This window comes from Candoia aspera, chromosome 4 (genome assembly GCF_035149785.1).
Source record: "Candoia aspera isolate rCanAsp1 chromosome 4, rCanAsp1.hap2, whole genome shotgun sequence".
Classification (NCBI taxonomy): Eukaryota; Metazoa; Chordata; class Lepidosauria; order Squamata; family Boidae; genus Candoia; species Candoia aspera.
The window spans coordinates 29,384,611-29,400,422 of record NC_086156.1 but is presented as its reverse complement, the minus strand read 5'-3'; the positions used below and the strand labels follow the sequence as shown (position 1 = coordinate 29,400,422).

Below are 15,812 nucleotides of genomic sequence, written 5' to 3'. Positions count from 1 at the left end.
ACAACATCTATGTTTATTGCTGACTGGAAACCCCTTATAGACTTTTTGCATGAAACAGAAAAAAAAATGATCTTATGATTTATGGCTTTGATGATTAGAAATAATAGATAATAATTTAATAAAGCTTTTAAAGTAATAATAGATAATAGAAAAAAGAGAGCTTTTCTTCTTGTAACCATAGAGTAAAAGTTAATTTTGTAATTGTACTTATATTTGTTGCAAAGAAAATCAGAAGCTACTTCTTTTTATTTCTTTTCATTCTTTCTATTTGCACTTTTTGTCTTTGTCTTTTTTCCTTTCTTTCTTTCCTTTATATTAGTTCTTGTTCGTTTTTGTCTTTTATTCAAAACTCCTAATAAAAAATTACACACAACCCTCCCCCCCCAAAAAAACCCAGAGCCATTGAATGTGGTTATCCAAACGCTCAACCTCCACTTTAAGTGTTTTTTGATACATCTGATACCTACAGTATATACTTGTCAATTCTCACTATCTGCCTTATGCTACAGGGATGGTGGTCTGTCACAGCCTTGCAGTTACTATCTGTGAAAGATCAGGCTCCTATTTATTTTGCATTGAAAAATGATTAAGACCCTGCCTTTGTGGAAATAAGAGTGGGGGCTTTGCTTGCACCTGTTACAGCAGCAGCGCCAAACAAAAGGGGAATCGAACGCTTTTTCGGATAGTGGCTCTTTTCCCAGTACCTTTGTGTTTCAAACAATTGTGGAAGAAGTGAAACTATGAATCGTCTGAGTGCAAACAGTCAGTGCAGACAATGGTCTGAAAGCTTGTTAGAGTTGGCTGTTTCAGTTGTGTGTATGTGTATTACACAGAAGATGCGCTGATCTGCTTAGAACAGAGGTGCCCTTTTGCCACCATGTTTAATGATACAGGATTATAGGAGTTGAAGCAAAAAATATATGCAAGCCAGAGCAGGTCATTATCACTTCCCTTAAGGAGATGCTGTTTTTCTTTCTTGGAACTGCTTCTTTCACACATTCTGCATTGTAGATAGAATTGTGGCTCCATTCATTTTCATTTATATCTCATTTCATCTCTATAATTTCCACAGTGACAAAGGAAGTGTAAAAAATGCAACCATAACAGCTGGTACATATGCTCAGTAAAAGTATGAAATACAACCTGATGATGATGGTCTCCAGTAGTAAAAACCCTGGAAAATTAAGCCCATTGCCAAAAAGAAATCAAAGTGGGCATGAGGAAAGCTTCCCCGGGAAGAGAGGTCCATAAGTGGTGTCCAGATGCATTAGAATTGGTATAAAGTGTCTGCCTCTTTTCATCCTGCAGAGTACTTTACAGCGATGTATTTACTCTTGGGAGTTCAAATAGCTCTGCAACCAAGACACTTTGTACCTTTTTTTTGAAGAAAAGAAGGGGAAATAGCATCATTGTAATATGCATAACTTTCTATTTTTATGATAGTTTTATGCTGTTTTGTATCAACAGTGCTTCTCACTCTGAGGATGCAACATGCTCCTGAGTGAGGATGGGGTACCTGTCCATCTCTGGATTTTCCAGAACACTCTCAGCTGCCCTAAATAGTGAAAGATGCTGAGAATTGTTGTTCAGCTATAACTGGAAGATCATAGATTCCTTATCCTAGGTTTGTATAAGGAAGTCCTTTTCTCCATTCCTCAAAGTTCCTGGACTTCCCTCATCTTTCAAGGATGTAGCCCAGCCTTTCTCAACTTTTTGACCCTGGAGGAACCCTTGAAATATTTTTCAGGCCTTGGGGAACCCCTGCACATTCAGGCTAAGATATAGGCCAGAAGTTACAATATTATTTTATTCATTTCATGTGTACGCCTGTATATATGCATTAACAGTGTTCTTAAACTAAAAATAAAGAATGAAACTTATTTAATATGAAGTTGCCCGAATTTGAAATATCTTTTTAAATCAATCAATCATGATCTCCCAGGGAACCCCTAGTGACCTTTCACAGAACCCTAGGGTTCCACGGAATTCGGGTTGGGAAATCCTGATGTAGCCCCTTAGAAGACTTACTCACTTGTTGCAATCTAATATTTCATGTTTAATTTCTTCTGAAATTCAAATTCCTTATATATACCTATAGAAACATCGCAAATAAAACAAAAGATATTGTACTGTTAAGTGTAACCTGCTGGCATGCTTCTTTTTAAAGGATAAAATAAGACTTACTTTGCAGGTAACTCTTGAGAGGCTGATGAAACTTAAACATGAACCCCACTTCAAACAATTCAGAAGCAATATACAACATAATCTCTGCCAGTTATCCATACAGCGTGATTTCTAACTGCCATTTAATTTAAGTGTAATATTCTGAAGTGATCCAATGAACAACTTGCTTCAGTGTTCTGCTTACTGATAAGACAATATACTTGCTTCTAACTCCCAGCAAGCTTTGGAATAACTCCCTGTGCAGATCAATCTTACTCTGTACCTGATAAGTCCCAATTCGCATGTTTGAAGCTTTCTTTCTCGCTAACTAAAAATGAAGCTGGCCGGACTCGTGTTAGAATTGGATGGCCTAGAAATTTGATGATAAATAGATTAAAACCGACACAGATGTGACTTTAAAGAAGACTTTGGGGGTGGGGGGCGGCATTTAACTCTCTTGCCTGATGGTGAGTTCTTTGAAACTCAAAAGCTTGAACCTATCATGTAAAACTTGAGCCAGTCTAGTACAAATATTGCTTCGGTGCTTTGTGGAATATTTCTCATGATCGTTTTTTTTTTTAATTATGATTTTAACCAATTTTATTTATATTCTACAGATTTAATAGTTCATCTTTTGTCAGATCAGCTTGCATGATCCAAAATATAAAGCTGCGAAACCCTCTTTATAAAAATTGTGGTGCAAGCATTTTGTTCTAAGTATTCTTAAAAAGTAAGAAAAACAAACTCTCCAAACAAATAGCAGATGTATCTAACAAGCACAAAGAATAATCAGCGCATATTTGTTATGTATATTATATCCAGAACTTCCTAACTGGGTTAGGAAATAATAGTGGATAGAGAATGATTTGTGCTTTGATAAACTAATAGAATCAGGTTCTCATTTTCAAGATTAGCATTAGTAATTGGGCCAGAGAAATAGATTTATATATTATGCTTTGCCATAGTGTGTTTGGTGTTGCCTAAGAGCATGGTGTGAACTTAGTTTTTGTAGTTGTAAACCATAATTCAGAGCTTTACATGATGTGTAAACCCAGCCATTATGGTCTAGTCACGTAATCATGGCTAAAACAATCCAGAGGTAAATGGGGAATTAAAAATCAACTTCTGAATTACACACTTGGTCTGTCTGGATCAGCATTCCCTAAACTTGTGCCCTTCAACTATATTTTGGGATGTAACTCTCAGAATTTCCAGCCAATACAATAAAAGATATCAGATGTAGATCAAGATTGCATATGATCTTGGGAGGGTTATCTAGTTTAACTGGGATATACTAGAAACTGAATTTAAGATGAGTATCCATGCATAGTTTACAAACAGTCTGTGTGGGAAAGCCATTTATATCTCCCCATGTTTAACAAACAGTGCCTATAATCAGAAGCCACAAGTGGGAATGAGGACCTCTAACCCACCAACTCCATCAAGCACTCCAGTTTCACCACTGCATCATGCATCTTCAAACCCGGTTCACAGTTCTAAACCTGAACGGGTTTTTCCTGCTCACCTGCCTCCATCTCAGCCCATCCCAGACAACAGCTTCCCTATGGATCACAGGTAACAGAGACAGTTCTTCTATGTTTGTTTTCTACTGCAAGTAGTTTGGTCATGTCACTTCCTTATATTGTGTTCATTACTGAATATGTCACCGTCCACCATATTTGCTTTTATTTAAAACCTTGAGAATGAATGAACACACACACAGAGAGAGAGAAAGAGAGAAGAAGCATAATCTAAACATGGACAGGCAAAAAAATTCTGAGGAATTTGTTGACCACCAAAATATGCTGTATAATAGGTCTGTATACACTTCAAAATTGATTCAGAAAAGGTCCTTCAGACTTTGCAGAAGTTTGAGCAGAGCACTTCTCTGCTACCTAACTAAAGCAACCATATCTTTTTTCTTTCATTCTTCTTGAGCCTGAAAAAAGATGCCACTGGTTTAAGGAGTCAAAACAGCATATATTTTTCAGGAGCAGGCAGAAGCCTAAAAAAAGTTGTGCCTTCTTTACTGAACAGCAGAGAAGCTTGAAGGCTGTCTTCCAAATCATTTTCAGAATGTGCTCAGTCCTCATATATAACACTATATTGTAGCCTTGCTTATTTTGTGTGTGTTACAAAGTGGAAGCTTGAGAACATATTTTTGCATATAAAAATCAATTGAGAAATCATCAGCATCAGACAATCAGAAAAGCCTTGTAAGACTAGTTAGCATGATTTTTTAGTAGTAGCAGATGTTATGAACAACAACTCTCTAACATTTCAATGTTAATTCTAAAATTCTATTGAATTTGGACAAAGTAGACAATCTTCTGAAGATTCCATACAAATAAATGGCTAACTTATTTGGTTGGAACAATTTTGCTGCAAAGGTGGTTATTTTTATGTGGATTACAAATACTCAATGGTTGGTTTGTTGTTTTTGAATTCTTAATAAAATTGATTGAAGATAAGTATTGCTGTTTTCTCTTATAATTTGCATAGTATCCATTGAAAGGGTGTGGGCTTTTTTATTTTTCTGTTTAGTCCTTTGAGCATTTTGAAATGCAGCAGCTTAGGAAAAGGAAGTTAAGCAGCCAAAACAAACGATGTTCAAATAACTTTAGGCTGAGCAAAACCACAAAAGCTAAAAAACTTAACTGAAGCTTGAGCTACGTCCCTGAATCACCCTGCTTATTTCTTATATTTGAATTCCCTAAGGCAGAGCATCCATAGATTCAGCCAATATATTTTGCTTGAATTTATTTATGGCTATATTTGAATTCTGATAATGATTGTTAATGCAAGTCTGATCAAATATTCACTTAGCTGTGTTCTAACCTGATCAGAATGTACTCCAGAATCCAGTTTCAATGTAATACCATTTTTTTTCCCACTCTCATAAGGTGTAGTAATGTGTAGGCCCACTGCGGACATACTATTTGTGAATATTCCCTGATACACACAATGACACAGATAATTTAGTGATGGTTCCACTAGGCTTGGAGTTTGCATATTCATTCTGAAATCAGAATGTCACCATATAATTCCAGTTTTTTAAGCCACAAAAATAGTCCTTATTAGTTCTTACAAGTAGTCTGTGATAAAACAAATTGCTTGTTGTCTTGCAATTTCATCTGCTAAAAGTCCCATTGACTTGGGAGTTAATCAATCAAAGTTTAATCTTATCAAAGATTAAACACTGCATGTTAATAAAATTCTATATAAAATTAATATAAAAAGACAAGTTAAGTAAGGAGTAAATAAAAATACAATAGGTAAGTATACATATAAGTGAAAATACACATCATATTTCCTTGTCACCCCTACAGTTTACCCCAATCAAGCCCACATATGTAGATCTCAAGCGTATTGATTTACTTAAATACAGAGCTGTATTATATGTTATTTTTGGGTCTTGGCCACACATAAAATGTGTTCTAGTATGTGATTCCCAGTGGGTTGTTCGTTTAATATATTGGCCAAGTTGCAGATCTCTCACCTTCTTGTACAAATTACAATCAAATAATATATGTACTATATCCTCAATTTCAGGTGCTCCGCATATACAAATGCATTCGTTATAAGGGATGCTGTTAAATCTCCCATATCTGACCATTGTATCAAGCTGATCAACTCTAGCTTGGGTGAATACCTCCCTTAGATGTTTTGGCATTTGTATTTTTAAATAGTTGGCAATTTGAAAAGTGGAGTTAATCCATTGAACTTGGTGGGCTTATTCACATGCATTTTATTTACACAGACATAATATGAAGGGTTTTAAATTCTTTCTCACTGAGGTAGCCTGTGTGATAAATTCCTCATTTATGCTTCAGGAGGATCTCATTTGTAATCCTAACTCTTCGATAATTGCTCAGTGGCATGATTGGGACAAGGCTAGGCCAAAGGAGTCTAGGTTCCACATGGAACAAAGTAGAACTCAGAAAGTTAGCAAAATGTGATAAACCATGGCTCAGTATATTTGTAGCTTCAATGAATTATTAAATTGTTTTAGGTGCCCGGAATCACATGTGAGATGGGTGGCCATAGAAGTCTTCTAAACAAACAAACAATACTATTTGTGAAAAGCCCAATTGTCTGAAACATAAATGGCCTTAATGAGTACCAACAGGAATCAAAGCCACTTGTATAAACACATGGCTTGAGTCCATCTTCCCATGCAAGTATTATTAACTTTTTGAGATTTACTAATGATCCTGTTTCTTACGTTAAGTTCACTATTTTTCTTTTGAAAAGGGTAAGTACTGCTGATTAAGAGGGCAGGGGGAAGGTTGGGGAAGAATGAATGCAGTGCTAGTCAACCTAGCTATTTTACGGCGCTTTGAGTATAACACTTTTGTTTTCTAATTGTATAGGCAAACAGCAAAGGCATCACTCCTTTCACAGTGGCATGGAATATTCTCAGTTGTGTGGAGTATGAGTGCTTCTGGAGGGATGTCACTTGCCTTCTTTGCCATGAATGACTATATAAATTTAACTGAAAGATACCTCTTTCAGCAAATATAAAAGTTATTCTTAACAGCAAATGCTTCTGTCTCCAGTCTTCATGATCTTGTAAGCAAGTGCGCAGTTCTGTTCTGTGTCTATTTAGAAGGGAACCCCAGGAAAGAAATGAGACTTCCTGTCAGTTAAATGCCTACAGTTTTTTTGTGGCAAATTTTGGTAAATTTAGATTACTGTATGAATGGGGCACTCTAAGCTTTCTTCTGTGCCAGCAAAAAGCTCTGCCTTTCTTACCCATTCTGTCCCATCTTCATTGGATGTGTTCAGTCAGTACAATTGTCCAAATTGTTCATGAGTTCTAGCTCCATGGTCGTTTTGGGGGGAGAGGTATTAAGTTGAATCTAATAATCTAAACTGAAATGATATGAGAGCTGGTGTGGCATAACAGCTCAGGCTTGGCTTGCATTTAATGGAAAAAGGATGAGAAGTATTTTTGGACCGTGGGTCTGGTTGTTATTCTCTCTCTCCTCTTTGTATGCATTCCTTCTCAGTTTGGTTTAGGCAAACCATACTTCACTGATACATTAAATTTTCTGTGACACATTAAATGAAGTGTTTTGAAAACAATGTGCTATTTATATGTAAATTATCAATCCAAATAAATAATATCATTTAAATATCAGTTACCTGAAAGACTACAGAATTAGTGTTTCTGTAGACCTTTTTTCTTCAGCAGATGATATGGTCTTGAGTTTCTCTTTCTTTACGTTAGAGCAGAAAAGTGGATCAGACACAACTTAGAATATGTGGTACTGACTATATGTTTTACAAAGGCAGCTTTTAAACCATAATCTGCAAAGCTTTAAAAAATAAATAAATGAAGAAGTGCTAAACATTATACTGGTCTTGTCTTGTCTTGTCTTGTCTTTTCTCCTTGGGTGATCAGAAACATTCACGTTGTTTGTTTCTTACATCTTCTCCCTGTTACTTTTAGGTTAATATCAAATGAGGGAAAAAGAGAATGCTTAATTGGTGATTAAGAAAATTGTTTATCATGGCAGAGCCATCCATGAAATCCTTCTCAAGGGGCAGCTGTTTTTATCTAATTCTTGCAGAATGATGTTTCCTGTGCTGTCTAATAGATTCTTGCTGTATTCTGCAAAAATTGTATATGTGTTTCTTTCCCAGGAGAAAAACTCAATTTCCAAAATTTACCATAATTTTTCTTTTGCCATCTGTTGTGACAGTTTATCTTCCTTCCCACCCTGCCACCATAATCCATTCTTTCTCCATGGTACCCATCTCCCCCTCCCTCCACTAGGTTAATAATGATTTCTGTGTTAATATCCTAGATTTCGCCGTCAGCTCTCAGAACCTTGTAATTCGTTTCCTCCTTTGCCTGCCATGCCGCGGGAAGGACGTCCGATGTACCAACGCCAGATGTCTGAGCCAAACATCCCTTTCCCACCTCAAGGGTTTAAGCAGGAGTACCATGATCCAGTGTATGAACACAATGCCATGGTTGGCAATTCAGTCAATCAGAGCTTTCCCCCTCCTCCTCCTCTGATGATTAAACAAGAACCTAGAGACTTTGCATACGATTCAGGTAAACAAAACATACTTTTTCCTCATCTTTTATTCGGCAGGATTTGGTTTGTTTGACAAGATTAGATTTATTAGACAAGATTTGAGTCTGAAAAGCTTCACCGGGAATAGTATTTCTAGATAATTTAGGAACATTCTGGTTTAACCCATTAGATTGTTATGAACGTACCGGCTTTATCATACTAGTTCCTGACCATTAGATGAAATAACACTTTTTTTTTTCTCAGATGATTTTGCCATCTGAAATGGAATTCTACCTGAAGAGATACAGTAGGTTCACCTCCATAAATGATATGAGGGCACCAATGTCAAGATCTGAAGTGAAAATGTAATGCAAGACATTATTTCAGGCTCTTTGCAGGCCTGAATTAAGTGCCCCTGTTGCAAGCATTAAATTTCTCTACTGCCCATCTCGCATGCAACAACTCTGAATTAAGTACCCCCATCCCTCCATTTTTAGAATCAATACTGGGACATTTACTTTAATTAAGGATGCAGTAGAGGAGCAAACACTTAACATTTAAATAGGATTTTTATCTCCTAAATAATTGCATATCAGTACAATTATTCACTAATATTATTTTTATTTAACTGAACTTGGGGTTATCGAGAGATTTGGGGTGTCAGGCAGAATTGAGGGTGAAACTAATATACATTTTCTGTAAAATGGCCTCCAATTAATAAACCAACTTTTCATTGATGCTAGTTCCTTTTTAATAAGATTTTACAGTATGAATGCAATATTAACCCTTGAAGTAAACACTCTGGATATATTTACTTTTAAACAGAATTAGTAAGCAGGAGGTAGGCAGGGACAGTATTTTATAAGTTACAGTTCTCTGGTTATTGCCGGGTATAGTTGTAAGATATTTACCCCATTCTTGGGACACTGTGAGGACCTGCTCTTCTGGGAACCCTGTTTCTTTATATTAAAGTAGTTTTTCTCAACCTTGGGAACTTTGAGATGTGTGAACTTTAACTCCCAGAATTCCCCAGCCAGCCTGGGAGTTGAAGTCCACACATCTTAAAAGTTGCCAAGATTGAGAAATACTGCATTAGAGATTATCATGCTGTTGGTCAGTTATGAATTGCTGAGTAAGTGCTAGTTGAGGTTCTATTGATTCCTGTTGCATGTCCTCTTGCAGTTGGTAGGATTTTTTATTCCTCACAAAGAAGAAGAGATTGCAAAAATGTGTTCTGCTTCTTGAAAACATTTTGTTTTAGCATAGCAGATGCTACCATTGATACAAGGAAATGAAAGAGGGACAGTTTCAGGAATTCCCTTTTAATTCCCAAAATGCGCTTATTTGGGCTATTAAGTTGATATGGTAACAAGGCTGTTTTGTTGATAGGCTTTTGTATTTTAGCAGGAGGGAAGTAGTTACCAATTCTCATGCTTACAGTCTGAACTGAAACTGATTTATCTGTCTCCTTACTCCACCATTCCGAAAGACTCTGATCTGGTAAAATAATGTATGAACTTCTGTTTCCCATGGTTATTTGGAAAGTATTGGTTTATATTTTGCCTAAGCATAATTATTGACTCTTGTGTTGAAGGAATAGTATTTGACTCATCTGAAATAGTCCTATAAAGCATGAATTTAAGCAGTTCTTTTCTCCCACTGCTCTACTAGATTAATAGTATATTAAAATCGTAACCTTATTCTACTTACCTTGCCTTTCCTCCAAGGACGTCAGAGAGGTATTGAGTTATCCATCTCCCATTTTATCATTACATCAGGACTGATAGAATAATGTACTGATCTAACACTACTAATAGCTACCAATCTCTTTCAAGACTTAGGACATGAGCCTTTCTCGTAAATTCTGGATTTCTTAGTAAAGACCACTGTTCTTTGGCATGTGCACACCATAAAACTTTCTGGAATAGTAGGCTGGATTTTGATACATATTCTTAGTCAGTCCTCTGTCCCTCTCTCTCTAACCCATGACCTGATTCAGAATGAATTGATTTTGGGAAATTTGGGGCTAGCTAAAACTTTGATTATGTTAGCTTCCCATTCTGAATAACAAACAAACAAAAATGGGCATCCGTTAGGGAAGGTGAAAGAGGTCATTAGGTTATGAAAGAGGTCATTGGGTTAGATGGATCTGTCTCATTGTCCATGCCCTTTTGGGGAGCAAGAGTGCTTTTCATCTTTATAAATTTGGTATGTGATTGGTCTTTATATCAATTAAGTTTTCTTTCTTATTCCCATTCATTCTTTTAATTTCAGGGGCTGGTCTCTGCTTCTGCAGAATTAAAATTAGTTTAAAATGATCTAGCGGGACAACCAGTAGTCATGAAGAATTGATTTGTGGCCTTAGAGTACTTTTTATGGCTCTAAATTCCTGCATTTTAGTTGGCACATCTGTACCCAACATAAAATGCAGTCAATGGTTTGATGGTGCTTTGCCTTGTTCTGCAGAAGTCACCCTTTCCCCCATCTTTGCTCTAAGAGTACTTTAAATAACCCTTTTGGAAGCATAATGCATTTTGCCATTGAATCATTGATTTTATTATGTTTATGGATGTTTAGGGATAAGTCACACTGAAAAAGAGCTTGCATAATATTACTTTACTATCCAGATAAAAATTTAAAAATCTCTTTTGCAAGATCATTATACTAAGATGTTCCTTCTGGGATATTTTGAAAGAGCCTCAACACTGCTTATTGCTTTTGAGCTCCATATTCTTACCCATTTTGGAAATCTGCTGAATGAAAACCATTATTATGGAATGATTATGACTCTATTAAAACATGACATTAATTATGACATCGGAAATGGCAGATCAATTAGTTGTAATTGCAGGTATGCAATTTCTATTGCGGAATGTTGAGATAATGGAACATGGAAAGAAGTAGAAATGTCAACACAGTAGAAGATGTTTTATTTTTCCACCCATCCTAGGAGCCATGCTGTGGGGATAATTCAGACTACAAAATGAAATAGTGTCTTTGTGGCTAATTGCTATTAGAGGATGAGTACACAACTTTCTAGGTGCACAGAATTCTGTATGGGGAAGTATTCTAGGTCACAGAGTCATAGCATCAGAAGGCCACCTAGACTATTGAATTCAATCTGCTGCTTGGTGCAGAAATCCAATGTAAATTATCCCTAAATAGTTGGCTGTTTAACCTCTGCAGAACACAATCAGCAAAGGTTCTGTTTCATTGTCAGAATGGTCTCCCATTAGGAACTTTCTTGTAACATAACCAGAATCTTGCTTTTTGACTGTAACACCGTTATTTGGTGTTCTACCTTCTGAAATGATAGAGAACAAATCTTGGCCTTTTTCTGTATGACATTCCTTCAGGTACTTGAAAAGTATTAGCATATTTCTACTTGTTCATCTCTATTAAAGTTAATAAGTTTTCCTCATAAAATTTAGTTTTTAGGCTTCTGATTATCCACATAGTCATTCACTGCACCTGTTGCAGTTTCTCTGAATCTTTCTTAAAATGTGATGACCTGAAATGGATGCAGTATTCAAGGGGAGGTCTTACTAATATAAAATATAGTGGAACTATTGCTTCTTGTGATATGGAAACTCTATTGTTAGTGATTCAGCCTAAAAACTGTATTTGCCCTTTTGGGAGATAAGTCATATTTTTCAGTAGCAGTCTCCCATGAGGAAATAGATTAACACCAACATTATATCATTCCAGAACAAATTAGAGTGGAGTTCTTCTGGAGAGCTTGTAAATTTTAATTTATTGAGGGAACCCCATATGTTATTTATTTATTTATGAAATTTATATGGCCACCCATCTTAAGCAAATAACTCTGGGTGTTCACAATACAGAACAATAAAAAAACGACATAAATACAAGCACAAGCATAATAAACACAAAATACAAAAACCAAGGCAACTCACACATTAGCCTCAGTCACAGACTCACCTATATTGGGCTCTGCTAATAACTTGGCCCTAATGCCTGTGACAAAAGCCACTTTTTTTACAGCCCAGTGGGATCGGGCCATCCCGATATCCAGGGGGAAGGCTGTTCCACAGGGCAGTTGCTGCAACAGAGAAGGCACATCTCTCAGGTCCCACAAGATAGTACTGTTTCAGTGAGGGGACCTGGAGCATATCTACCCTACCAGATCTGGTGGGACAAGCAGAAGCAACTGGAGACAGGTGGTCCCACAAGGAGGGCTTTAAAGGTGTTAATATTGAAAGATGACAACATACTGTTCTGTTTTTAATTTTTGTTACGGTATTATATTGTGGATTTTTTTAATGTTTATATGTTTTGTGATTATCTTTCTATACTACTAGAAAATGCTTGATTGAATTGGTTTAGAAATCTAAGAAATAATATAACTGACTCATATTCACCTTACAATACGTACTATTACCAAGGCAGGTACTTCACCACTATACCTGTGCATTAGATTTCTTTTCCTTAAATGAAGAACTCTGCAGTTATCTCTTTTAAATGTCAGTCTATTATTTCCAGCCCACTTCTCTAAATACATCAATTTAATTTTGTTTCAGTCTTCTAGAATATTAGTTATCCCATCTAGTTTTGCATTATCTGGAAGTCTGATAAGCATTCTCTCCATCTCATCTAAACCACTAATTAAAATTAATGACTTGGACTGAACCCTGTGGCAGCACACTTGTTATCTCACTCCAATTTTACAAGGAGCCACTGATGAATTCTTGTTGAGTATAGTTCTCAGTCAAGCTGTAAATCCACCTAATGACATGTCATCTAGCCTTAACATAATTAGTTTGCTGATCAAAATTTCATGGGGTACTTATTCAACTGTTTTGCTGAAATCAAGTTGTATTATGCCCACAGCATTCCCACAATCTACTAAAGTAAATTAGTTAAAAAAAAAAGTAAGCTTAATCTGACAATAGTTGTTTTCATAAAACCATTATGATTTCTAGTAAGTTCTGCATTATTTTTAAGATCGATCACTATGATCTGCTGAAGACTCTTCCCTGGTATCAATGACAGATTGATTAGTCTTTAGTTTTCTGGGTCTTTTCTTTCCCCCTTTCTGAAGATAGTAATAACAGCAGTTACCTTCCTTCAGTTATCTGGCACTTCACCTATTCTTCCAAAGTCTCAGACAATGGATTGGTGTTTGGCCAGACCATCAGCAGGTTGTTTAAGTTGTCTAGGATGCAGTTCATCTGGTTCTGAAAATTTGACTCATCTAAGCTAGGGCTCTATTCCTGATCAAATTTCTATCATACCCAAGCTGGAACCCAGCAACTTCAATCATACTGTCTTTAGAAAAGACTGAGCCAAAATTAGAGTTGAATAGGTCTTTTCCTTGTTATCAGTGTTTTTAATCCATTTTTGTCATCATTACTAAGCAGATGGTAGTATTTCTTTTCCTTTTACTTTGGGCATGTCTAGGAAAGCCCTCTTTGTTATTTTTAACATCTTTTGTTAATCTCAGCTTGCTCTGAGCTCTCATTTATTGTACCTGACAGCAAAACTAGGCTACCTGCTTGATCTCTTCCTTGTTGATCTGTCCCTCCTTCACTTGCTTTTTTGTGTCCTTTTTTGATGTTCAGATTTTTACTTACCTTTTTGTGTAACCCCATTTCCTGTTTTGGAATTGTTCCTTTTTCTCTCCTGCCCTATACATTTTTAGGAATTCCCACCAATTTTGAGCCTGTTTTCCAGTTAATTTCTCTAGTTAGAAACCCAATAAATAATTGCTTTTAGATTATTAAAATTGGGGGGGGGTGTAATCCAAGGTAGGCATTTGACCTCATTCATTTTTCATTTCCCTTAAAATCATGAATTCCAGAATTAAACGGTAGTTCTCGCCCAAATTCCCACAATTTCCATTCATTTTATTGTTTGTAATTTAATAGCGTGCATATTTTTTTGCTGAAAATAAGTCATTTCAAGAATGGTTTTTAAACAAACAACAAAACCCCCATATGTGTGGACTTCAACTTCCAGAATTCCCCAGCCAGCCAGTTGAAGTCCACACATCTTAAAGTGCCCAAGGGTGAGAAACACTGCTCTATATATTGTCTTGTGTTGTCCTCCCGGGTCACAATTCACAGTTTGAGAAACGATAGCTTACATCATCATCCTATGAGAAGGTTCTTCAGACAAACCTGAATATGTCCAGGTTCTGAACCTTTTGCCATTACAGTTTTAGTTACTCTTGGGCTGTTCTATACCTTGGATATATTTTCTTGTGTTAGTTGGTATTTGTGGGTGCAGTGATCACTAGCCAGTTTGGTTTAGTGGTTAAGGCTCCCAGCTGGGAACCAGGAGTCTGTGAGTTCTAGTCCCACCTTAGGCATGAAAGCCGGCTGGGTGACTTTGGGCCAGACACTCTCCCTCAACTCACAATGTCAGGCTCGGGTGACAGGCTGGTTGGTCAATTCCTGTCACAACCAACGGATCAACATTTGGTTGATCCGGAAAAGCAGACCCTGCAACTGCAGGAAAAACACTAGGAAGAAAACAAAAAGTTGGTATTGGGGTGCAGTGGTAACAAAACATGTCTCATATTTTATAAGTCAGACTCTGATTTGTATAGTTCTGCCTCCATTACTTCATCAGGATCCCAATTTGTGGTAGTATCCCAGAGTATCTCATATTCAGTTCTCCTCATAAGATTTATTAATGCTATGTAGCCAGACATTACGGCTCTACTCACAGCTCTGGAATTCAGTAGCCATTAGTGTTTTCATAATTTTGAGTGTGGGTTAATTAGAGCTTCTTTGGGTGGTTCTTGGAGAATTTCACATGTATTAAAGCTAAAAGAGTTATTTATCTGTTCATGAAATACATTGCTAGGCACATTCACCAGAGCATCCCGCAGCTGTGACATCTTGCTGTTGATCTTAGGCATGATCAAGGTAATAGGCTTGTTCTAGAAAATTTTGGAAACTGGAATCTGGATGTTTCAATTGCAGATATACTATTCACTCTATGTAACAGTTTTTTTATTATTAAATACAGTTGCTTCTGCCAAACAAATATTTCATTTGCTGTCCTTGATGTATTTAAGGAAATGGATTACTACTGATGTCTCTGGCAGTTTTAATTTTTTAGCTCATTTAATCACAGGGCCTTCAGAATACCTTAATAATAGAACTGCACTGCCCTACTGTTCTTAAGATTTATAGTTACTTCTAAAAAGTAAATCCTTTTGTGGTTACATGTGAAACATAAACCTCTGGTAGTTAACCTTGTCCTTATGAGTCATTTGGGCAACCTGATCTGGGAGGGAAGCTTTTGTAGGAAGTATGATCCTGTGGTAGACATGTAGTGCTGTTGACACTAGTTTTTACAAGCTAAACTTGGCCAGCTCTTGTTATCATTCCTATATTCCTGGTAGGAATTGATTTCCAGATCTCTTATCTAGTAGATTTCCTCTGAAGTGCTCCAGCATCTCTATGCAGTGGCCAGAACTGGAAATAATACTCCAATGCCATCTAGCTAGTAGAGAGTACAATGGAAATTACCTCTTGTAATTTGGTTCTCCTATTTCTGTTGATGTGGCTGATAATTGCATTCATCTTTTTAGCTGCTGCATCATACTGCTTATTAAGTTTAGTTGGAGATACACATATTCTTATATGC

The 15,812-nt window shown here is 36.5% G+C and overlaps 1 protein-coding gene across 2 annotated transcripts in view; it reads left to right on the top strand.

The window, feature by feature from the left end:
- ETV1 (ETS variant transcription factor 1) overlaps positions 1 to 15,812 on the top strand; it is a 97,886-nt gene that overhangs the window by 56,631 nt on the left and 25,443 nt on the right. For both annotated transcript variants that reach the window (XM_063303704.1, XM_063303706.1), the window contains 2 exons: positions 3,550 to 3,738; positions 7,977 to 8,230. In XM_063303704.1, the coding sequence (XP_063159774.1) occupies positions 3,550 to 3,738; positions 7,977 to 8,230 (443 nt within the window). The remainder of the gene's footprint in view (positions 1 to 3,549; positions 3,739 to 7,976; positions 8,231 to 15,812) is intronic.